We start from the raw sequence: 26,073 nt of genomic DNA, 5'->3' as shown, positions 1-26,073 counted from the left end.
TTAGGAGAGCATCAGAAAATATTTTATTTCTCCCTCAAAGTTCAGATAAAACAATCTTTTTTTTTTTAAACCACAATAAGCAATATAAAATCTGCCCTACAAATGATGTGGATAATTATAAACTGTGTTCAAACATTTGCACAAAATATTCCAAAAGCACATTTTTACTGAAGATGAAGCAACACGCATTCTGGAGCATCACGTTACCACGCTCTACCGTGAGAAATAAGGTAATAAAAAACTCAAAGTAGAGCATTCTTTGGTATGATCTATAAAAAAATAATGAAAATAAAGTTCAAGACATTCTTCCCCTTTGTAACTGCTGAAAAATTGTGTTTTTTTAATGCTGCCTGGTCAATAGAGACAGTCACACAGTTGAAATTTAAATTTCAACAGAAGACAGAAGTTGTTTTACACACTGAAAGTTCAGTATTTACTATTTTAAATAAACATCCCATGTCCCTGTGCTGTGCCCTCCAGGGGTACAGATAGAGTTTCATCTGAAGGACCAGCTGTCCTCGTGTCTGTAAAACTCTGGGTCCTGCCCAGCAACTCACTCACACTCAGACACAACAACTCTCGAAACTCAACACTCCTGGCTTTAATCTGACACAAAGACTGTACATACTAATTACAAAAAGACGCAGCTCCATCTCTCCTGGAGTGTTCAGGGTTAGCATCCGGTCAGCTCAACATTATCAAACATGTATCCACCTTGAACGACCACATAAACACTGGTGTTAACCGGAGATACTGTCGGTACTATTATTCTGGTAGGAACTCTGTTTGGCACAGGAGGCCCTTTTGCTTTCAGGTAGGCTCAGAGGTAGAGAAGCTGCAGATCATCTTAAAGTGATCTGTTCAGCCCCAGGCACTGTTGAATGCTTCCATCTGCGATCCTCAGCCACCACCGCCAAACCTTTTTCCTGAGGACACACATGGAGCGTCCTCTGCAATCTTCAGTGGCCAAAAAATTACTGTCAGCTGTTAAATTGTTAAAAAATTGTAAAATGTTCTCAAGCTTACTGATCATTGGTAAATGTATCACAATAAACAACAACGAAAAAACTACTGGCAGGAACGTAGGAATTAGCTCTCATGTTCCTGTTAGCAGCTCAGACATGTTATCACAGGGCATGACAGAGATACTGAACCTATACGGACTGTTTACATCCACCTACCATCCATCTACCTTAAAAACGGACTTTTATTCTTTTGCTGGTGCTCAAGGATGATGAACAAAAACTCAATTAAAAACCTTAAATCCATAAAAAAGGGAAACAAGTGTGCATTTCCAGTGGGTGTGCAATATGAAGTTCTACAGGAATTCTTTGCTCTGCTGGTGTGCCACCCTTCCACAATCGAAAACTGGGTACCACTTTACCATAAGACTACCATTATAATGGATTTGTAAATGGTTTATAATTAGGTTATTAATTTGGTTGTTAACAGATAAATAAATAAATCGTATATAAACAATTATAAACAAGTTATAACAGTTTTCATACATTCATGCAGGCTCACTATTTGGCAAGATCAAGTTAATGCTTACTACTCATTAATCTTACTAATGAGTTACTAAAAAGGAGCCTTATAGTAACTTATTAATAAATGATGACGTGTTTCACACTTTAAAATAAGGCTCCTTTTGCAGCTGCTGATAGCATGTCAAGGTAAACAATATTGCCAAGGCCTTAGAGTATGAATCTGTTAATTTGATATGATAATTTGATATGCAATTATGATAAATTGCTAGTAACAAATTTCTGATGAAACAGACAGGTACAAATGCTGGAAGATGGAGAAGACAGAGAAAGCTCAGTAACTAATGAGATACAAGGCTTAACAGTAGAGAGAAATATGGGCTCACTATTTGGCAAGCAACAGGTCACTGTTGCCCTCTTATCTAATTTGTTCTAATAAATGATTTATAAAGTGTTAACAAGCTAATTAATAAACTAGTTATAATGCATTTATAAATCCTTTATACAGGCAGTCTGATTATAAAGTGGTACCGAAAACTGTATTTGTTTTAACAGCTGTGTCCTGAATCCATACAACAGTACACACTATGTTTAAAAATGTGATTTTTGACTATGCTGTTGATGGACACTGTTCTCCCACAAGGAAATGTATAAAATAAATGAGTTGCGAAAATTCAAAATAATCCAAAAACACCTCAGAAAACAAAAAATGACATTGTTTTGAAAAACATTTTGTCGTTTCTTTATGTTAAGTTGAATTGAAAATGGCATTAAAGTTGCACTTTGCATGCCACATGTGTTGCATCCTTTTCTGTTAATATAAACTGATTATGTATATTGCGTTCTTGTATAATAACTGTAAAAAAGTATAACAAAAATTAGAATATAGTATATACAATAAACAGTTAGTGTGTAGTATGGAAATGGGACACAGCTCTTGTAAGTGGACTCTACATCACATGCTCTCCATGGACAGCAGTGAGTCAAACCTGATCATAAGACATACAAGACAACTGCTTTCTTCAGTTCTTCTAGCACGAGAAGTTCTTTACCAGCAGATTCAGTCAAAGGGAAACAACACTGGAGCTTCTGGAACATCTGGACTAACAGTACATCCACGGTATCCAGTCTGTCAGAATAAGAGCTTAGTTGATTAAACTGGGTTTTATGATTTAGAGCAAGTTAAAAGTGCACTTCACTGATGCTTTGTGAACCATCAAGGGGACTTGAAATCCTCAGTCATTTAGCTGGTAATATCCCGCTGTAGGTAACATGGCTGATTATCTGTTTGTAGTGTTTCCTCTGTGGATGAGGCAGAGTTCCAGTTAGGACTCTGAAAAGTTTAAAAATCCCACCTCTCCTTGAGATTTGTTTGTATCTGTAGAGATCTGAGGAGGGATGAAAGATGATATGACGACACAGACCATGTCAACCATTCCTCTCTGTCTCTTCTCCATCCTCGTCTCTCACAGAGGATAAAAGGAGTCTTTGAACAGACTCATGCTGCCTTGTTGCACACAGACGGAGGCTTCCTGCATGCGCGTCCCTTTTTCAGCTGCGAGGCCGCTGCCTGCCGGCTTCAGCAGGAACATGAGGTTACAGTTGTGTCAGGAGTATTCAAATCCAATGGTGTTTCTGCTGGTTAGTCCCCTGAGTCCTTACTGTCAGAGTGAGGAGTGTACTTCAGCCGAAACGTCCCTGTGAAACACAACAGAGAAATTTATGCTAAGTCCACACTACTACATTTCCATGTTAAAACGCATCTCTTTTGCTATGTTTTCTCCTCCTGCCACACTACTCCGCCGTTTTCGAGCACCGAAAACTGGTGAAAGCAACTTGGATAATGAATTACAAGTGTTACTGACCTTGCTGCTTTTGCAAGCAGCTGTTGAGGAGTTAAATTCTGCATTTTAACACTGCAGCAGTTTTTGCTGTTCCTCGGTCATTAAGTATTAATATAATATATATAATTAAAACGAATTAAAGATCCATTCAATCAGTCAATTATGTGACAGTGTTTCATTATGATCAATAATATTAATCACAATCATTGTTGTTTTATTTGCCCATGACCTGTATTTTCTTTTATGTGCTTTGGCAGCACAAATGTCTTTTCAGGTCACAACAATAAAGCAAATGAATAAAACCATTGTAAATTAATTAACTTTGCATTTAAATTGTTTTAAAATGTTTTGAAAAGGATCATTTCATTTGTCAATTCATATCCCTGTTTCATTGTTCTACACTGAAAATGTAATGAATTAGAGTGAATCACAAAAGAAATGTTCTGAAGACCTTTACTTTTTTTTTATTCTATAATGTTACGACATTTACAGATGTGACGTATGATTCTCCATCTTACAATTCATTTGTCTGTTTAAAAATGTACATTTTCAATTTTTCTATGTAAATACATATAAGCAGTTTGAAATGAAGTGGCAAATGTAATTAGTTGTTTACATGCTCATTTACCTGATTCAGTTATAATTGATTTTTAAATCTATTTATTGTAATTAAACAGTGAAAAAGACTCACCTTGCTGTGCTGAATCCATGGGCGGCTGTTTGCAGTCCTCTGCTCTGTGTCCATTGGCACCACAGTTATAACATGACATACTCCCCGCTACCCGTTTCTGGCCTCCATTTCCCATGCTGCCATGGGGCTGGTAGAAGCCAAAGCCCTGCTGCTGGTCATGTGACACAGGGCTGTGGCGGTAGAGGGGTGGAGGCATCATCATTGGGTAGGAGAAGGGCGTGGTTCCGCTGCCAGCGCCGCTGGATGAGGCTAACAGGGGGCTGAGATGGAGCAGAGGACCCAGAGTGAAGAGGGAGGGGCCGGCTGAGAACGGCTGCAGGTAGCCAGCCGCAGCATATCCAGGCAACGCCCCATAGGTGCCGCAGTTCCCCCGACAACCGCAGGAGCTGCAAACACACACAGAGGTGGTGTGACCTGAACTTTGATCCAATGAGGAGACAGAGGACGGGGAAGGGGAGGGGCTGGAGGTGGGCTGGGGAGGGTAGTAAGTGTTGCCGGGTACTGCAGCCACAGGAACACTGCTGGCGGTTGCCATGGAAACAAAGCCCCCTCCACCTCCTGAGCTCCCGGACTGTGAGCCGGACTTCGTGGAGGGACAGGACGAGGAGAAACACGAGAAGGAGGAGGAGGTAGAGGAGGTAGGAGGATGAGTGTAGTATCCCGACGGAGAGGGGGATGAAGAGGAGGAGAGGTGGAAGTGGAGAGGGGGGTGGGACACATGGTGGAGGCTGTTGGAGGTGGAGGTCAGAGCCGAGCTGGTTTCCACCATCAGACCCACAGCGCCTCCTGCCAGGCCACGACAAACCACTGAGTCCTGGAGCACAGAGGAGCCGTCCATGTTCAGCCCAGGGAACAGGTTCTCCAGCCTCACCCCCATCCCCAGCCCCACCCCCACCCCGAGCCCCGGGCTGAAGCCCGCAGCGGCCGCAGGCAGCCCCGAGCCCAGAGGCTTAGTCCTGTCCTCCGTGCACAGCGGAGGGGGTCGGGGCTTGCGTGGGGAGGTCAGGATACGTGCCGGGTTTGAGACCGGGGAAAGCAGGGTCTGGGGGTAGCTGGCCTGCGGGTGGAAGGGAGACTGCGGGAGACCGAAGGGGAGGTGGGAGGAGCAGGAGGGAGGGAGAGGGGGAGCTGGATCAGTTTGGACGGGTAGGACCTGGGCTGTGGGGCGACTGGAGCCTGCGGGGCAGCTGGAGTTCAGGATGAAGAGGCAGGACCGGTCCTTCTCTGGACCCCCTCCTGCTGCATCTGGACCTGACGCACCTGAAACACAGATACAGGGTGACTTGTGGAAAGCTAAAGAAAATAGCAGAGCTGTGCATGTGTTAATATGCTCTGACTGAATGTCAAATAGAAGAAGGTAAAAAATAAGATGTGAGATTTCAATAAAAAGTAAATAAAATCCAAAATGTTTCTTTGAGGATCATGTGCGTTTTAACAAGTAAGGACAATTGATCAGTCTATGCTAGTGCAAATTATTTCTTGTCAGAACTGGGGCAAACTGAGAGAGAACGGAGCAATAGGGGAAAATACTAACGCCTCTTTCAAGCTGCAGCTGTCATTAACTTCCAAAACTCATCCAGCGTCTTTGCTTCACTCAGGTTTTCACTCACACAAATAAAAAATGAATTCAAGGGTCCTGTCAGGAAACTTACGCCTGTGAATGTCTCTGCTCCTGTCAAAGGCGGAGTCACAGCACAGTGGCGTCCGAGGGGAGCAGGAGGAGCTGGAGTATCCTGAGGATGAGCTGCTGTCTGTGGAGACGGGGTGATGGTGCGGCACGGCATCCACCTCCACTCGCAGCTCTCCTGAAATACATTTCAGCACACCATGAATTTGGGCTGTTTTCATCTTCTTCTTTTTTTGCAGCTCACTGTTTCCAAATCACAGAAATCCATACTTGACCACCGGTCTTTTTTTTTTATATCCAGATGTGAAACACCACATCAACTCATTTTGGGACATTTGCAGCAAAAGCTTTATGATATTTGTCATGTCTAAACGAGCAGAGAGCCTCACACAAAGCAGCTTCGTTACCTGCAGTGGAGGTTGAGTGTGCTGAGGGTCCCATGTGACTGGAAGGCGTCACCCTGGCGATGCCGCTGCAGGACCGCTTCTCCATCTTCATCTCCCTGCTGGGGACACACAGAGTCTTACTACCAAGGAAAACAGTCTGTTACCAAGACAGAGGCTAAGAGATGTTTGATGCATCTTGTTCAGTGTACTTTTCATTTGCAGACGCAGATTTTAGCATCAATATATGGAGGGTAGACAACTTTACAAGCTTGACTCTTTAAGTTTTTAAGAAAATGTCCTGTAATGACCACCAGGTGGAGACATTGTCTACTCTACACATCCCTCAGCATCCCGGCTGCTCCTCCACAAACACATCTGCAAACTCGCCACATGGAAAACCACTGCAGGAACTTTCCATTTACTGTGTCTTGTTTAAGCATGCGCGTGCACACACACACACACACACACACAGACACACTTTGTCACCTGCCTCATGGAAACCTGTTGATACCGGGGATGGAAACATGATTACGAGATAGTAACAGCAGGTTCACATGTGAGGAATGCAGGTGTGTGTGTGTGTGTGTGTGTGTGTGTGTGTGTGTGTGTGTGTGTGTGTGTGTGTGTGTGTGTGTAATTAAGGGAGAGGGAGCATGAAGGCACATTTGCTTGCAGGTCAGTGTTTTTGTGTTTTTTGCATGTGTTTCTGTTGGTTATCTCCAGGTAAGTACACCTTATCTAAGCAGCCCACCTACGGCTGGTTAACCATTGACACCGTATGGACCGTTACTGCTCTATATTCACTGTGAAATCAGCAGCTGATGAGTGTGTCTGTTAATCATTGATAGGACAGAGCATCTGCTAACTTCACCATCCATCGACACACACACGTCTACACTGTAGAAGGTAGTTTGAGGTCACTTATATTAATGTGTTTATGGTAAGAATTAAATCTAAAGTTCAAATCAGCCCTGTATCCAGTCTAAACTTACCAAAATATGAGAATTTATTCATGACAAAACCATTATGCAAACATAAAAACAAATATTCCATCTGTAATTCATCTACTAGTCAAGATTAGAGAGTGTATAAGGAGAGGTTTGCAAGTGCAGAACAACTTTAAGGAGCAATTAGTGAGCGTTTTTTTGTTTTGTTTTTGTTTTTTCAGTTATCTGCTCTGGTGTTTTTCTCCAGATGATCTGGAAGCTTCAGAGCACGTGAGAATGTGAGAGGATGTGCCGTAATCCAGTCTTGGCAAACAAGCTTCAAAGGGACGCAAAGAGGTAGAGCCTAACAGGATGAACCTTCACTTCAAGGTCAGATCCAGAAATGTTTTGGGATACAAACATGGTGAGCAAGGGGGATCAAATGAGGATCTTGCACATAACTCGCCAGAAAAGAGCAGCACATCAACCTCCCCCCTCTTCTAGCATAAAAGCAGTTTCAGACAAAAAAGACTGAGGGAAACTGGATTTGAGATTGTTGTAGCTTACTCTACTGACTTTTGTAGCTCTAGCTGGGTCTTGAGTTTCTTCTTCGCTCCTTGGGTCAAGTCGTACTTGTTCAAATCTTCCTCAGTCAGCGCTAAAAACTGAAGGTTGTACAGAAAAACTGAATCAGAATATGTAAAAACAGCATGTTCAATAGAAACAGACTAAATTTGAATGAGCAACAAAAACAGCTAGAAAATCCAGGTTTAGTGGATGACTGAGTTTACTTGTTGTTTTCTGTTAGATGTCTTGTATAAACTAAAGACACGAGTTGACCCACCTCCTCCATGGTCAGCTGTTTGAAGACAGGGTAGTACTTATGGAGCCGAAGCTTGCGGAGCCAGTCCAGGATGCCGTTCTGCTCCGGATTGTTGGGCTGAGACTGAGACGGAGGTTGGGTGTGGGTCTGGGAACGGGACTGGGAGTACGAAAGCGACTGGGAGTGTGAGTGGGACGTTGGCTGGGAGTGGGACAGGTGGAGGGACTGTGACTGTGCACCGGACTGACTGCTGGGTTGCAGGTGAAGGTGGTGTTGGGAGTGCTGCTGGGGTTGGGGGTACGCGTGCGACTGACCGTGCTGGGAGGAGACATCACCTCCGACGGCCATGGAGCCCTGGACGGGCAGGGGTGGCACAGGGGGAGGGAGGGAGGATAGCTGGGGGGAGTGCTGAGGAGGGAGAGGAGGAGGAGGAAGAGGAGGAGGGAGGGAGGAGAGGTGAGGGGTGGAGCGAGTCAAGACGGAGCTGTGGGTGCTGACGACGGGCTGGACGCTGGCCACTCTGTACACTGCCCTGAGAGAGTAGAGGCAATTAGAGGAGGAACAACTGATGATGATGATGATGATGATGATGGTGGTGATGATGATGATGATGATGAATGATATAAAGGAACACAGAGAGTAAAGAATCTTACCTGTTGGCTCCTCGGTACTGAAGCATACAGCCAAGATCTGTGAGAAAAACAAAGACCCTTCATTATTATCATCATCATCATCATCATCACTAAAGTAGTGTCCGAGTGAGTGAACTCCAGATCATCGTGCAGCCTGCAGAAAGTTAACCAACAACACACAACACCAAAGTAAGTGATGTTTTCTACAGCGGGGCCACAGGCTCGCTGAGCGGCATGACCAGTATGAAAATGATGCGAGTCACATGTCGCAGTCTGCAGATCTCGAGCCAGTTCGACAGCTAAGGGGAGGTTTTGGAGCGACGTGTTGGATCTCGCTCTACGACACCATCATCAAAATACCAAATGAGTGGTGTTCATTCCTCCAGCGGAAATCAGACACTTGTAGAATCTGTGACTAAAGGCCACTGAAGCTCGACGACCGCCATCGTCCAGGACGCTGTAATCCACAAATGACGATGTTTTTAACGGGATGAAGGCTCCTGTGTGATCACATTCAGTTCAGTGATTGTTAAACTGATCTGATGCCACGGTGGAAGGAGCCTGCAGCTGCTGTGGATACTGTAGTATTAGAGACAGTGGAGGCTCCAAAGTTGTTTATTCATTAAATAAATATTTTAGATGTGTGTGTAAATCCTGAATGAATCATAAAGTCACACTTGCAACTTTGTCTGCTTTTCCTTCATCAGCACTTTTCTCTTTCCTTCCTCTTTACCTATCTTGTTCCAAGTTTATCTTGACTCATTTGCCAAAAGAAAATATTTGTCCTGAACAGCTGGAAACTTAAGGCTCTTCTCAGTCCTGTATCATCAGCATCAGCAACAGTGTAGTCTACTGGTGTTACTTCTATCAGTCCCATTCTGTGACGCTCCAATAGATCTATAATCAGGATTATTGGTGCAACAGTCCTCAGTCATCAGGTTAATTACTTCTACATATTCTGGTTGAGACGGTTTAGACGTCCCGTGTGGTGAATAGACATGACATTCACCCTCTGCTTTAATGCTTTCATTCTCGTTCTCCGTGTCAGGACATCAGTGTTTTTGTTTTGTTTTTTTTAATTAAACTGTAAAGATAAATAAAACACTCCATAATCTCCGACCTCTGGCGAAGGACCGATAATAAAGTGACTGACTTGTAAAGTGTCTTCTGGTTTCTTCACACTCGATCGTCAGAAATATCAAGAGACAAAAATAATAAGAAAGTTGAAATCTGTATCAGAGCGAGAGCAACTAAGAACATTTACAGAAAGTCCTTTACACCAAATGCTGTTACTGTTAAACTCATAAGCATCATTCACACCGGACTCATGTCTGCCATGTTGTCTGTGCTATGCATGCTATGGTAAGTTATTATTGTATATATTGATTGTGAGTTACAATATGTTTTAACCACGCTGTGAACCTAAAGGCAAATTTACACATCTGTGGATAATTAAGATTATTATTTTTTTTTTTTAACAATATTATTGTGTATATATATATATATATATATATATAACTGCCTCATATTCAGCTTATGAAGGATGGTCTGTGATATACTGCGGTGCAGGGCAGAGGTCTGTGTGTTTGTGGTTACACATTACAGCAAAGACACATTCATATCAGCCCTGCTACCCCGGGGTCTCCAGTGAGTGTGGCGCGCGCACACACACACACACACACACACACACACACACACACACACACACACACACACACACACACACAGAGAGGTATAAACAGATACTAAAAGTACAAGCACACACACAAACACACTGCACTGCCAGATAAAAATACTCTCCGCGATGAAGTCACACTCATAGAATTGAGTGCACACACACACACACACACACACACACACACACACACATACATCAACATGAGGTCACCACACTCTAGGCTTCCCAACACAAACATGCCACGCTGAATTCCCACACCAGACTAAAATAGACCCGGTCCGCTCCCTCCAACACCTCCAAAACACAAACTGAAAATCCTGCCTGCAGTCTCACCTCTCTCACCTCGTCACCACCACCAACCAGGATCCAGACTCACGGCCTTGTCCTTTCAATTACCTCTTTTTTCTCTCTCATCTCTGACACCAGAAGCCAGACATGAAATCTTTTATCTTGCCCCTCTCGCCCTGTCCCTTATTGGTCCCCTTCTCTCCCTGCATCTAAGAATAGGGATCTCCTCTTTTATATCCCTGCTGCTGTCTATAAAGATTCACTTGCTTCATAGCCTTTGCTGCCTCACACTCACAACACACAATCACCATTTCATATCTGTCTGATGATTTCTGCTACGTGTCGTCTGCTATTGCTCCACAGTTTTTTTTTTTGTTTTTTTTAAAGAAACAGAAATAAAATCAAACTCCAAGACTCCAAAAATCAGTGACTATAAAAGAAAATGAAGCCTTACTAGAGCTGGAGGAGGTGAACGGGCAGGTCGGGGCCACGGGAGCTGTGGGAGGGGAGGAGGGTAAGGGAGGTAAGGAGGAAGGGAGGGAGGAAGGACAATTGGGTGAGAGAGGTCTGGTGGAGGTGAAGAACAGCTGGACGCTGTGGTGCTGGAGGACATGGCAGGGCAGCGCTGTCAGACTCCTGGGTGCAGGCAGAGAGACGGGACAGCAGGGAGTCAGACACAAAAAGTCAACTGGATTCAAAAACTACAGGGAGAGACGCTCTGACTTTGGACAAAGAGACTATACACATCACAGTGAGCAGCATCATGGGGGGTGCACTGAAAATGAGCTTTGATGAGTTACCTCAACAAACCTGTTTGTGGTGTAGATATAGATGAATTCAGTATATTCTCAGTAAAGCATATTTTAGTAAAGTAAGGCTTATCCAGATAAATAATCAGCTGGGTTTCTTTCCAAATGATCAATCAATCAATCAGTCAATCAATCTCCATAACGGCCAAGTCTAAAGTAGACACAATTCTCTGAGAGAGGAACAACACTTTTCAATAAGAATAAATAAACAGGCAGGGTGATGGGACTGACCTGGGGTCCAGATCCACGGACTGAGGGAGGAACTTCTCCACTCCTTCATCAGGAAATGCTTGTGACAGCTGAGAGAGAAAGTTCCACATGTGAGACATAAACACATTAAAAAACAGAGTCCACTGTGTCATTACATTTCCATAGCTGAAGATACCGAGATTTACATCCCCATGAATCCCGACTAATCACAACAGCTTTGACAGGGACAGTGGGATTGAACAGCAGTGAAGATCTCTCACTGCTGAGTCGAGCCTGAGATTATTTCTATCAGGGAAAAGTGCGATTTCACGGTCCTGACCTGGGACAGCAGCTCCGTCACCTCCTGCTGAGTTCGGACAACGTTCAACACAAAACCATCTGACCAGCTCACCTGGAGGAGCAGGGGGAGGGTTAGGATTAGTGAACAGAAGTCAACGTGTGTGTGTGTGTGTGTGTGTGTGTGTGTGTGTTTACTCTGTGCTGACCTCGAACACATATTCACTGGTGTCTTCGGACTTGTGTGTCACTCCTCTCAGCGCCACCCTCTCAATCACCACTGAAAGAAGAGCAGAGTGTTTAACAGATGATTAACCACACTTCACAGCTTCACACTGTCCAGTTCACGCTCAGCAAACTGCGCCACAACGTCTGAGCTATCGAGACAGTGGCTTCGACACGTCAGTCACTCAGGATTGATCGGATGAGGTGTGTGTCATGTGAAGACAAAACTTCAGGCAAAGTAGTTTAATGTGGCTTCAAGTGGAACAACACTGAAGCGGCTACACAGGAAGGTCAAAGGTCATGTACACTACCAAAGAGCTCCTATAGATTTAGGCTTTTCGCTTCCCACTTAACACAAAATGAATGTAGTATACAGAACATGCAAAAATGTTGGCGGGGTTGTTGACAAGTCTCCGTGACTCTGTGTTGATTACTTCTCCAGGTGCTGAGATTTCTTTCCTGTGTTATGGTGTGAAACAGCTCTGCTTCCCCGGCTACATGAGTTTTACCTGATAGTGGTCGACAGCGCTGTAAGTGGGAGTTAGCTAACAAGGAGTCCGGTTTAAGGAGCGCAAGAGGAAGCCCCGTTGTTTCAGTTTGTTTGGAGAAAGTGAACCAGCAGGTCGTTAGGTTGTTGGTGGGATGGTTCAATTTGCCTTTAAATCCACAACAGTTTTTATTCTGACACTTATTTTTGTAGAAAATTCAATTGTTCAAGTTTCTGAAATGTGAAGACGTGCTGCTTTTCTGTTTTTATAACACTATAAAATTGTATGTATGTAAATTGAAAACGATTCACCTTGAGGAGAAGCTCTGGATAATTGTGATTTTGAGCGTTGACCGTAATAATATCTATCCCTGTGACATCTCTGTTTGCATAAGGCCATGTGGGCCAAGATGCAAATGAACGAGCAGGGGAATATTTGATTCTTGAAACTATTTTTGCATCAATATAATCATGAACTTTGATTTGACAGGTATTTACTTTGGTGGATTAGCCAAAATTAATTAAAAATTAATGAATTTATCCATTCATTTAGATTTATTTTACTACACAGTACTGATAATGTGATACAAAATGACATAGACTGTGATGTCATGATTCATATCTTACATCCCTAAAAGGTTCAGTGGATTAATTGAAAGAACAGTCCACTAGTTAATTTTATAATGATTATATAATGATTTATTTCCCCCCATTTCATAACTTTTGATTTATTTTATTGGTTTTACTGTTACATTTCATTTTCATTCTTATTTCTTGTGTGCATTAGTCTTTTACTGTTTACATTTTTACTGTCTCATTAGTCAGTCGCCATTATCTGTTATCCGTTAAGCACTTTTAATTGCACTAACCTGTAGAAAATGTGCTTCATTGATTGGCAAGGACACTTGCATACACTTCACATCCTCCTTCAACTTTTATCTTTGAGCCTCAGCTTCTATTTAAACTTCCTCTTTTCCTGCTGAATCATCACCGCTTCTCCAGGACCTCTCGCTGCGTGTTCACACACCAAAGATTTGAACCGTTTTTATATTCCTTAATATCTTGGAGATCTCTGGCTCTGCACACTAATGATCCACGAGTGACTGAACAGTTTGTCAAACAGAAGAAGGGGAAAATCTTGCCCACAACTCTCCCATGTATACAAACTGTCCACTCTAATTTCCCATCTGGACAGAAACTCCGTCCTGGCCGCGCTGCCAAAGCTGCTACTGTACAACTCATTCAGGATGCTGCTCCCCATCTGGGATTCAAATTCACCAAATTCTGCTTTCTGTCCAGTCCCACCTGTACACTACCCACAGCCTGACTGTAGCTATATGTTTTCAAAACACTGGCGCTGGCGAGGCCACGATGGTCAGGACCTCTTAACACGCATCCAGCTCTAAACTCTAAAAGTCGAATCTTTGCTCTCTGCACCACCTCCACCCCAGCTTCACTCCCAGTCATCCAGTGTGACTTGAAAACACATAACATCCTTCTCTTCCTTCCCTTGATACCTACAATAACATCCTCTCTTTCACATTGCACGCATGTTTATCTGCCTCAGGTGGAGAGGCAGGTTAGGGCTGCTCCGCTGCCATTAGATCCATGTCATTAGGTAGAAAGTGAGTGGAAATGGTGGGAATGCTAAATAGATGGGTGTGTGTGTGTGTGTGTGTGTGTGTGTGTGTGTGTGTGTGTGTGTGTGTGTGTGTGTGTGAGCAGAAGACCTCCAGGTATCGATTTAGACATATTAGACTCCACAACTTTCTATTTGAAAACACATCAGGCATGCAGGGACAAGCAGCAGGGGAGGGGAGGACATGAGGAGGAGGAGGAGAATAAAGAGAGGGATAAAGGAGAGAAGAGAGAGTAGTTATTAGTTCTTTTGTGAAGCACTTTGTAACATTGTTAAGAAAAGTGCTATATAATTAAAGTGTATCATTATCATTATTATTCTCACTACACACACACACAAACACACACACACACACACACACACAGACCGCTCACCACCTTGCTGTGTGTCTGTTGGGCAGCAGCTGTGACAGGCTCAAAATGCCGCCTGCCGTTCACGCTAATCTAAGCTGCAACACACACACACACACACACACACACACACACACACACACACTCTTTATTGAGCGCAGAAGTGTGTGTGCATGACATGCTGATGACGAGTTACAGTTACAGTATGTCCCAAAGAGACAGTAAATACCCCTCGTGTTGCCCCTGTGACTTTGTGGCCTGAGGTAACAAAAACTGCAGCGTACCATATAAACTTAATTGTCTGTGTATGTGTGAATGTGTGTGGACGCCTCCTTGCATTCGTGTTTTATATGTTTCTACATACTGAATACGTGTGTTGTGTGTGTATTTTTTCTTGCTGGTGACAGCTATGCGGCGTGACCATGAGGTAGTGAGATAGTTGAGTATTGTGTTACAGACAGAGACACGGGGCCAAGACAATAACAGAGCGGCCTGGGGAGGGAGGCTGAGCCCCACCGTAAACCACATACTGCACTGAAGGACTGAACGGTATCCAAAAAAATTAAAAATCATATTGTGATATGAGTCACAATTTTACTGGGAATGGTAATTTTTGCAATTAAATTTCACAGAGGAAAATATAAATATGATGATGATGTGATTTTTGTTGGAGCTCGTACCAAACAAGCATGTTGCTTTACCTGCACATTTGACCTGTATCAAAAAAAGTTGCAGCTCCTGCGATCTGGATATTGCACTTGGCCAATATCGCGATTTCATCGGGTGATTGAGTTCAAATGGATAATAATGATAAGATTTCTTAGATGACCAATTTGCCTTGTGAGCATGAGTGTGATTATGACCTTGAACGGAGAGTGAGACGACTTTGTTGACGTGTGTTTCATTTTAGCCGAGTTCACCTACATTGCGAACATCGGACTGAGAGAGAGTGTGTGAAAGAGGAAACACTTATCACTAAAACCAATAGTGTCTAGAAATGTAGATATTTGCAGTTTTATTTGCCCTGTGTTTGAGATACATCTGAGATTTTTTCTGCCACCTAATACAACAACAACAACAACAACAACAACAACAACAACAACTACTACAACTACAACTACAACGCCAAGTGAACGACTTGAAAAAAACATAGGAAAAAAGACACAAAGATATCGAGATGTATGACTTTGAGTTCAAATGTCAGCAGTTTTTATTCAGCTTCTATTGGACTAAAATGTTGAGACAGATTGTAAAGTTTTATCACAATAGGAATTATTGATTATTGAGGTTTGGTGATGATTGCTGTGATAGATCACTCTGAACCTGTAATCATGTGCGTCCTCAAGTGACATACTACGCTGCAGCTCTCCCACACACACACACACACACACACACACACACACACACACACACACACACACACACACACACACACTGCATGCCGGTATGCACAGATGGAGGGCGGGGGTGAAACCATAAATACATACAGTAAGTAAGACAGGGAGACACACTGAGATCAATGAAAGTAGGAAGTGCAACTGCACAGGGGAGAATACTTCCATTATATAAGCCCTTGTGTAGCAATATTTTTAGAAATGCAGCAGACAAATACAAACAACTACTTCTGTAATGACTGCTTACCTTTTCCTGCTTTCCCCTGGTGGGTCTTTGTGGGTGGTGCTGCTGCTGCTGCATCCAGGCCTTGTCCAGCAGGTACAGAAAGGGGCTGATGAGGAGGAGGTGGTGGTGGTGGAGGAGGGGGAGGAGGAGGAAGAGGGAGGTCTGGGAGAGGAGGGGTGAGGTCTTGGCCGACCGCTTGGTCTCCTCGCCCCTTGGTGACCCCTGAGCCCGGCCCCGAGGCTGTGCCGGCCTCTCTGGTCTGGCTCTGGAGGACAGGGGTGAGAGATCGTTTAGCGGAGGAGAGGTTAGGACCACAGAGCAAAGGTCAGGGATAACTACAGTACAGCATGTCACATGCTCGGCCTTAAGTAGAGCTTGTTTGTGCACTGGAGCATGTGCGGTACCAATATAACTGTGACCTCAAGGTGCAACCAAGTTTGTTCTTGTGTCATTCAATGTGAAATGTCTCTTTGCTTAAAGATGAGTCAAAACAAAAACAAAACAGTGAATTCTGCTTCTGCAGAAACAGTCCCACACTGTGTCCCCCCTCCTCTCAACCGGTTGCCTTCACAGTCCAACGTGTGCACAAACATACACACACACACACACACACACACACACACACACACACACACACACACACACACACACACACACAAGGCAACATTCAACAACCGTCTAGATGAATGCAATGCTTAAGCATCTGTGCTGTCACTGCTTGAACAAATTCAAAGACTAAGCAACGCTCTCGCTCTCTCTCCAGGGCTGGCACTGTGCTAAAACAAAGTGAGGAGAAAGATTTGGCAGCGCAGAGCAAACCAATATTTAACCAGGCCATTCGACTGAGAGGGCGCTCTTATTTATAGCAACACCCTCGAGGAGCAGTTTTAGGGAGAGAGAGCTGACATTCAATCACATATTTAAACCCTGCGCTGCGTTTTACTATCAGAGGAACTGCTGCTTTAACTGAAACCGCCCAGCAGGCACAGGACATCGATGTAACATCAGAAAGACTTTGGATTCTAATGACTCTAACGTCAGGGTGACGTCGAAACCTAACATTGACTAAGTGACACTGTGACGTTTAGCAGACGGTGGGTTTTACTCACAACTAGAATGTCCGTATTTTATGTCAAGATGCTGTTGGCATGAGACATTTTGAAGACGTGGATTTTGGTTACTTAGCAACAACTCTTAAAACCAACAAAATGTTGTCAGCTGTTGTCAGTATGCCATGTCAAATTGACCATGGCACAAGATGTTGTCCTGACACGATCACAACCGCAACTTTTGAACTATTATCATGTGGAAAACTCCACTTTACAATACTCGTCATCAAAACAATCTTTTTGCTGTAGGTAACTTAGTTTCATTAGTGTTAAATCTTCTTCATATATCATTGCTTTTAATCAAGGGGTTTTCCCTTTAAAGGGCCTATTCATAAGTTTTCTCTGCTGCGGAGCTTCAGCCATCATTATAATACGTCTTCTGTACAGTGCTACGTCTTCAGGGCAGATAGGAGGCTACAGTGAGTTGCTATCGGAAAATGATGGGAAAGGCCAGGGATAGCTAGTTAGCGTGCTAACTTCAGCAGAAGAAAAGACATGATAGAGAAAAGAGTTAACATTGCCGTTACTTTCCAACACTGGACAAAAGCATTCGGTGAGTAAAGGAATAAAGTTTGATGCTGAACTTGCAACATTTCTTCTAGACTAGTAAGTAAACAGCTGTTAATGCTAGAGCTGGCTATGTAGCAATAGCAAAACGTACAAATAGCTTAGCTTACCACCAAAATCAGAAAGATGCTGCCAAATTAAGTAGCTGGACTGGAATTATCCTTATATTGTTTGAGGGTGGACTTTTCCTTTACTTTATTTGTCTGAAACTTTAATTAGTTAGACTATTTGAAAGTGCTGTAATCAATATTCTAATATGAAAAATGGAGCAAGCTAATGGACCTGCCCATAGTGAACCCACAGAGAACTATGACCAAACTCTACGGTTCCTCTCAGCTCAGCTCCACAGAGCGTTTCATGTTGTTCACCTCATTGTTTGGGTTTAATGACCCGCACCTTTACTTTTTTAATTCACTCTCACTGCTCTCATCGGTCACTTCCAGCCACAGGCAGCTGTTTTTAATCAAAAAAGCTCTGAAAAACACTCTGTACTCTACATGCCCATGAAACAAACAACAGATGTACAAACTACCTAGTGAGCAAAGTGTAGTATTTAGCATTAAGATTTTTTTCTTGGTTAGACGGTAGAGACCAAAACAGAGCCAAAAAGAGAGTCAATACTTGACTTACATTCGTCATGTGTCCAGAAACACAACTCCAAATGAATCCTCATGTCGATCTGTCTGCCAGTTGTATGAATGGGCAACCGTTTGCTAACGCATTCATCATATCAGCTTTAGAGGGTTGTGCAATATGCCATGTTGTGGTTACAGCTTGTGGTGCTACCAGAAAACATCCATTAGAGCCATTAGAGAAGGTTTTAAACAAAAAAAATAAGGGTAGAAACGAATAATTACAACTAATTTTTTTTTTTTAACAAATCTGTTGTTCATTATGTTAATGAATGTTTTACTGAATGCAGAACATTAACATGTGGCAAGCCGGTACCACAAACAGTCAGTCTCTAACACAAACAACACAGTTAACAAATCCCAAAAGACCACAAGATTATGAAATATTACCCCCAACCCAAAGCCAGCGCTGTAAACAGTGTGTCACCGTACTACACTGTTTATACATTTAATTTCACACTATCCTTGACGTGTAAACAAGGTAGGACTTGTTTTAGCCACATATTTCTGTTTGTCATGGAAATTCAACCAGAGTGATTCTTGTCACATAATGAGATTTTATGTAAATAAGGGTAAAGGTTCGATTAATCATTTACAGTATCTTACAATGTAGTATGCTCTGTATTATAATGTATGGAACGTGGCGTGAACGGGCCGATGAGCATTTTAAGTCACTATACTACAAAGCACTGCCATGTTTAAAACCAGTCGGTAGATGCGGCATGTTTTTGTGTCTCCCCTTGTTTAAATAAAGGTTATTACTTCAGGGTTAGGGTTATTTCTCTATGTCAGCAGGACACCCACAATTAAAGATAAAAATATTTCATTGGAGTTATGGAGTGTATGGTTGTCTCCTTTTCCTTCAGAGGAAAAACCCAATATGTGCTATTGCATAGAATCACACACACACACACACACACACACACACACACACACATACACACACAGCATGAAGCAGTAGATCTGAAAACAATTAAGTGTGCTACTGCCACATCTGCATGTTACTCGCCCAACCTGCCAACTCTGTGCTCTGTCTGCAGACTGTAAGTGGAGAGGAAGGAGCTTCTAACTCTGCAACACCGTTAACTGCATGAAGTAAAAACAGCACTCGTGGGATCAACATGAATCAGTGGGGTGGATCATGAGGAAGAAACAGGAAAACAAGTATGAAATAATGAAATAAAGATACGTATCCGGATATTTTGATTAACGTGAACCTCATGGAGCGAAAACAACCGAAAACTATAAAACCCAGAGTGTGTGCTGACAGCAACTCCTCCTCCCTCTCCTATAACAGTCAGCTTAACTCTGCTGTTAATTCTGACACTGGCATTGCTTTTTATAGATGTATAAAGCACTCGTATAATAGGGTGATTATGCAGGTCTGTACAGGCCCAACAGTTGTGGCCAACACATCATATGTGTTGTTCATACCGCTGCATGTCTGCTGCTAGACCCTGCTGGAGAAAACCAACTATTTCTCCTCTGGAGTTACTCGGCATCCAGCTGCTTTGTGTTAAAATAAGCTTATGCAAGTTGACTTAAAATCCTGGAGGAAGAACTGGCTGCAGCGACTGGTGCAACACTAAAATGTGTTTTGATGTCCTGAAAGTTTGAGGGACTTTTTACTCCACTACATTTATCTTACATATACACTATAGTTACTGGTTACTTTGAAGATTAAAGGACCAATGTGTAGGGGATCTATTGGAATATAATATTCATAATTTTGTTTTCATTAGCGCACATCATTAGCGAGTCCTCTTCCACAGAGTTCGCCATGTTGCACCGCTGTGTCGCTACAGTAGCCCAGAACGGACAAACCAAACACTGGCACTAGAGAGGGCCCTTTGCAATTCACACACACTTGTTCTGGTACGACAAGTAGTTCGCCAATGTTCGCTAATGTTAGAAAAACTTATGATGCTTATAATGCTCTTCACTACTTGCTGTTATGTCACAGATAAATATTTTACTGACATAAATGCACAAGGAGACATGTTTGTCGTTTCTTGCTCGTGGCTCCATTCCACTTACTCTCAGTCACTGATGACCTTTAAAGCTCAAGAGAATCATGGGAAATTATGGGATATTCAATCTGCTATTATCATTATTATATTTGCCACTTTTGGCCACAGTGACAGCTGTTTTCTCAAGATTTACATAGTAAAAGCTGCATTAATTGATTTAATTGGCCACTTGGGGCAGTAGAACAAGTTGTGAACACGACATTGAAATGCATCAACAGAGATTGTCCATTCCCTTAGACACAATCCACTGTTCTCTCTCCTTTTAGCTCGACTTTTGGTTTTCACTAGGTAGCATTTTAAAATCAGGTGTCTGATGAGAGTGAACCAAAACGCTAAAGTTGCAGGAAATAAAACCAAAACAATAAGCTAAAGTACTTAATTTACCTACTTTACTAATACTGAATACTTAATACTTTAATTGAATACTCCACCAATGATTAGGTGATTCCTCAGTGATGGCTACTGCTCGACTAGTAGTCAAGAGTTATTCCTGTTACACTCCCCACAGCTTCCTAGCACTGTGGCTAACATAAAACCTTGCTGCAGAAGAGATACACACAGTTACAGCCTTCAGCCTTTAGTTATTGTGTCAAATATATCTACAGTTGGTGACAGTGGGCCTGGCTAAAAGCTGCTCTACTGTAGATAATGTATGAGACTCCTCTGGTTTACAATGAAACCCTGTCATTCCTTTTCCGAGCACTGAGGGAAGGAAAGAGAGAGAGAGAGAGAGAGAGAGAGAGAGAGAGAGAGAGAGAGAGAGAGAGAGAGAGAGAGAGAGAGTAAGAGCATTTATAACTTCCTGGGGATTCACTGGAGACACACACACATGCACACGCTCACAGACAGACACACACACACACACACACACACACACACACACACCACAGTGGGTTGATTTCAGCATAGAGAAATGTGCTGACCTGCACTAAGCAGGAGCCAAGGGCAACAAAACACTAAATACAAACGCTCCTCTCTGAGCTGGGTACTTTCCCTTCACTGCTCACACATGTTTAAACAGTGTGCCTGCCTGCTTCTCAGTGAACATTCAAGTGTGTGTGTGTCTATGTCTCTGTGGAAGACAGGAAAAAACATAACCAGTGTTTCGCTTCTTTAACTTTGTTTTGCCATCCGTCTTGATCTCACTCGCAGTGATAAATAGTTTCTTTTCTCGCCTGAAATCTCTGCAAGATGATCCCAGATGTTACTGTAACAGGAGGTTAATGAACCACTCATTTCCCTGCATCAGTTGGAAATCCCCCTCCCCTCCCTTCATCTGTGATCTCCATCTTTTATTACAACACATCCAGGAAGTGGGGCCACATTTGGTTGTAAACAACCGCCGTCTTTTCCTACCTGTCATCTTTTATCATCACTATTTGGACATTTTACAGTTGACCACTGATGTTGTTGTTAGAGGTAGTATTGGTTTTTACAAGTAGTTCAAGCTCAAGTTCATTTCTTCACATTTCAAAACATTTATCACGTGATAATGGTTTGGCTTGTCACTAAAAAAAAAGGAAAAAAAAAAGATGGATAGTTCAAACTCCACATCCAGCTTCACTAGTTTAAGAGCAGTTATGACAGTGCTGTTGGCCTGTTCTACACTGCCTCTGTCACACATTAGCACGGATGTATCTGATGTCATTAGTGTCTAAGCTAAATCAAGGTCTATCATGTGTCATATGTCTGGTTTAAGTTTCTCACTCGTTTCTGCTTATTGCTTATTTCATTGAAGCTTTTACATTTGAAACTAAAATCCTCCTCCAACAACAACAAATGATTATTTTTCAGTATACAGAAGTATAATTTAGTAGCTTGCAAAGTTGTTTTCTTTTGATTTGGAAAACCTGCGCTAGTGCTAGCCAATAGTCTTCTTCTTCTTGCGGCACACTGCTACGTTCCTGTGATCATTATATCCACAAACTGTTAGCATGAACCCGTCAGCATGAAGGTGTTTTGTGGAGCCACGTGCGTCTCTTCTGCCAGTTCAGCCCGAGATGCGGATACAGCAGGAACAAGCACATGAAAGCGCTGCACCAGTGGTGGGCACAAACTCAACAGGATGCATAATCCATTACACTTGAATTACACTTAACTTCCACAATGGAACCACATGATACACAATGGAGTAAGAGACTTGTTGTCCTTATTCTTAAAGTGACTTTTGTTTTAAATTTGATTTGTGCTCTGAGTTTGTATTTTGGGTTTTAATTTCTGGGCTACACAGCTGAGATGAAATGTTTCATGCTTTATATGGACACTCAGTTTAAGATTACTCTGCATACATTTACGCAAATTCACATGAATTATTTACTGGAAATTAAGATTTTTGAAAAGAAAATGCTGTTGCAATCCCAATAGCAACAAGGTCTCTCCCTCTTTTGCATTCACTTGCTACCAGAATCAACTGAAGACATGAACTGCCTTTTAGCCGGTTAGCCTAACTCAAACCATCAAATACCAATAACTTAATACTGAGGCATGCTCCACTGATAAATGTAGATGAACACTAACAAATTCGGACTATGTTGCTCCCTACCCTGTGCCAGCAGGTGCAGTGCGCGTGGCAGGGTTGGCAGGCAGACAGGGGCAGGTAGGCAGCGCTGGCATCAGGCAGCGAGCAGGCAGCGGGGGACAGCGAGGCCAGAGGCAGGGACACGGTCTGAGGGTGAAAGTGGTGATGTGGCTGAGTGTAACAAACAGCAGCTCGATCCCCGCCAGGCCCTACCGCTTGAGCCTCTCCAGCTCCTCCGCTGCTCACCTGGAACGACCAACAGGCGCAGTGAGAGGCCGGAGAGTACAAATATGACGACTTGTAACACACAGCTGGTAAAGATACTTGTTTTTAATCTGTCCATCAGATATGAAAAGGCCTTTTGTTGCCTTGTGCTGACCCTTGTTTCACTATGAAGCCGTGTAAACACATATTAAGTTGAAAAAGTATTAATGATTAATATTCTCACATCTTTAGTATTGTTAATATATATTTATTTTGAATTTATATCTTTAGCTAATTGTATGATATTATCAGTTTTTTTGTCTGTTTGTTTTTGCTGTTGTTGTTGCTGCCTCTTCTTAGACTTTACATCACAATCAAATCATTTCAATATAGAATTTTACTCTTCTTTCATATCTGCAGTGTATTGTAGTTTTATGATAATGAAAAGTTTTAATTACACTGTACATGCAAAAGCCCAGCTAGGGACAAGAGCTGAAAATGAGCGATGGCTATAAACTCTCTGTGCAACACATCAGTTTCATGCTTTGTATTGGAACAATGTTAAATTGCATTGTCCCTATTGAATAAATAAATAAAGTAAATTAAGTTATAAAAATTATGGATTTACCAGAAATATCTTCTTGTTAAGTCGAATAACAAGAATATCTCTTTAAATCTGACCTCAGGGCCGTCGGCATCCTCAACTCCACCTACAGGCTTGTAATTTACTCTGTTCACCACTGAACAGCAGATGACTGAGGCCTGTCATTGACTATTTCTCACCTGTAATTCTGGTGTATAAATAACATGTGAATGCACTGCGCTCATTTGTAATGTATTTCCTGAGCAGCTTTGAGGCAAACCTAAAATTTTGTTTGCATTTCACCTGGTGTGTTGACACTTTCTATTTCCTCTGAGCAGGTGAAAACCTCACCTGTGGCCGGGGGTGGGGGGTGGGGGGGGGCAGAGGTGGTGATGACTCAGAGCACACTGCACTGGAGGGCAACACCCAGTGCTCTGGATTTACAGGGCACTTTGTCAGAGGGATGAGGCTCCTTGATAAAACTTTCTGTTCAGACAATTTGTAACCACATGTTTTCAATCAGTCGCTCAGTGGGACTTTTTCTTGTGTTTTGTTTTGCCAGTCGCACAATAAGACTTTATCGGATCATTTTTGGTGCTGCTTTCACTTCCTCTCACAGAGTGACCACATAAAAAACAATCACAGTCTCTTTCTCTATTTGGACTTTCTCCACCTGATGCAGTCTGTTTCCATATTAACTCACTGTACATGCAAAGTGTTAATTATTGAACAACCTTGTTGGTAACTAACTGGGATAATACAATTTAATTTCTCCGAGCATCTAAATGTTAAGAAAGTGACATTTGCACATGTTTAGCCAATAGTTTTTTGACATATTCCTCTATCTGCATAAACTTCGTCAAGTGATTTGATTTTATATTCTGTGCTGTGTTTTAAAGCAACATCTACTATTAATTTCCAACCTGTTTCCAAGTATCTTTACATTTCACCACACTAGCACCAAGGAGATGGTTTCTTAAAAGAATGTGATTTGCATGGGAAATAAGTGAAATTATTTCCTCAACCAAGTGTTTCAAAGTGCTGCCCTGGTTCCTGACTCCACCTCAGAGATGTTATATGTGAACTTTCTAGTGGCTCTCCACTCGGAGCATCCCTCTCACCTGCAGGATGTCCTGGATCTGGCTGAGCTGCTGCCTCAGCACCTGCTTCTGGTGGAAGCTGAAGGCCGGGTGGTTAGAGGCCATGGTGAACAGCAACAGAAACTGCTCCTCTGTTCTCCCGTCGTTCAGCGCCAGTCCATAGTTATTGATCACCGTGTCTGTGTGAGTCAGTGTCCGGTACAGGACCCCCGCCGCCTCCCGGTTGTCTGAGCCGAGCAAGGCGAGGGACACCAGCAGCTTGCTGCGCACCACCTCGTCGGTGATGTTGGTGAGGCCCGACAGGTCAGCGGGGTTGTTGGCTTTGATCTCCGCATCCCGGAGGGAGTGGTAGTCCTTGCGGGCCAAGTCCTCCAGGCAGGAGCCGAGGAAACGGAGCTCGATGGGGACGCAGAGGTCCAGCAGCCCGCACAGGAACTCAGCCCTCTGGGCTGAGCTGAGGGAGGAGAACCAGCGATACACCCCCTCCCTCTGGACACAGCTCCGGCTCTCCACCATCCTCATACATCCACTCAAACTGAACTGTTATTGGTTAGACAACAAGTGGAGTTAAAATGTCAGACTTTCAACTGAGAGTGAACTTGACAACAAATAGAGCGCGTGTGTGGACTGTGTGTATACGTGCGTAATTGCGCAGGAGCGCGTGAGCGGCGCTTCTCTCAAGTGGCCATAAAGTCGGAGCTTATTTGTCAACTTTAATTGAACTCGGTGACTGTTTCTCACCTCACGCTCTCACTGTTTGTTTCCACACACGGCGAACACAGGAGTGAAATGAAAGGAGCAACAGTCGTTTCCTTTGTTGGCGGACCGGCGGCGGCTCAGCAGCAGGCCTTTCCGAGCCACAACCTCTCAGAAGTCTCCTCTTGTTTCTGTTGAGCACGCAACGCGGCAGTCAGGAGTGACTCCGGCTTGTCCCTCTCCGCCGGTCGGACCGCAGCCCCCCCGGAGGCACAGAAACTGTTCTTGCAGACTGGTGGAGAAGATGAAAACACACCGCCCCATTCAAGGAGAGTCTCAATCACACGGAGACTATCTGATCGGAGCCGCCCCGCTCTGCTGTCCCGCACTGCACAACAATCCCTTCCTGTAGAGTTGCTCCACCGTCCTCATGGTTTCCCAAAACTTGTGCAGGGAGCCGTGAGCAGGAGCCCAGCCGCAAAGTCTCAACTGCTAGCAAGACTGTGCTGCGGTTAAAGTTTAAAAACAAAGCTAGTGTGGCCTAGAGCTGCTGCTGCTGCTGCTGCTGCCGCCGCTGGAAATAACATTATAACATTTCCGAGACATTACCTCATCAGACACCACTGTGGGGGGGGGGGG

At 43.3% G+C, this 26,073-nt stretch overlaps 1 protein-coding gene across 7 annotated transcripts; it reads right to left on the bottom strand.

The window, feature by feature from the left end:
* zcchc14 (zinc finger, CCHC domain containing 14) lies at positions 1 to 26,065 on the bottom strand. Of its 7 annotated transcripts, XM_087175392.1 has the most exons (15): positions 25,480 to 26,065; positions 24,760 to 25,278; positions 22,876 to 23,097; positions 16,017 to 16,260; positions 11,884 to 11,954; positions 11,718 to 11,789; positions 11,420 to 11,487; positions 10,834 to 11,015; positions 8,435 to 8,471; positions 7,803 to 8,313; positions 7,526 to 7,623; positions 6,054 to 6,151; positions 5,672 to 5,824; positions 4,020 to 5,279; positions 1 to 3,182 (listed from the first exon to the last, which is right to left on the bottom strand). In XM_087175392.1, exons 2-15 carry the CDS (start codon positions 25,258 to 25,260, stop codon positions 3,127 to 3,129), a joined length of 3,573 nt encoding a protein of 1,190 aa, XP_087031518.1. In that variant the 5' UTR covers positions 25,261 to 25,278; positions 25,480 to 26,065; the 3' UTR covers positions 1 to 3,126. The 7 variants fall into 7 exon arrangements, with proteins under 7 accessions (XP_087031518.1, XP_023267197.1, XP_023267198.1 ...); XM_023411429.2 differs by having other exon boundaries at positions 6,054 to 6,148; positions 24,760 to 26,065; XM_023411430.2 differs by having other exon boundaries at positions 7,535 to 7,623; positions 24,760 to 26,065.
* Positions 26,066 to 26,073: the final 8 nt, after the last annotated feature.

The sequence above is a fragment of the Seriola lalandi genome, unplaced genomic scaffold (genome assembly GCF_002814215.2).
Source record: "Seriola lalandi dorsalis isolate HSWRI2012SDOR001 ecotype SW California unplaced genomic scaffold, Sedor1 jcf7180002054465, whole genome shotgun sequence".
NCBI lineage: Eukaryota > Metazoa > Chordata > Actinopteri > Carangiformes > Carangidae > Seriola > Seriola lalandi.
This window is presented reverse-complemented; position numbering and strand designations above follow the sequence as displayed.

Excerpts from the sequence above, each read along its gene's own strand:
- zcchc14 (XM_087175392.1), bottom strand. The coding sequence starts at position 25,260 with ATGAGGATGGTGGAGAGCCGGAGCTGTGTCCAGAGGGAGGGGGTGTAT. Across the intron at positions 11,790-11,883 it reads CCAGTGAATATGTGTTCGAG|GTGAGCTGGTCAGATGGTTT; the intron begins GTCAGCACAGAG and ends CTGCTCCTCCAG. Across the intron at positions 8,472-10,833 it reads GTTCACCTCCTCCAGCTCTA|ATCTTGGCTGTATGCTTCAG; the intron begins GTAAGGCTTCAT and ends TTTTTCTCACAG.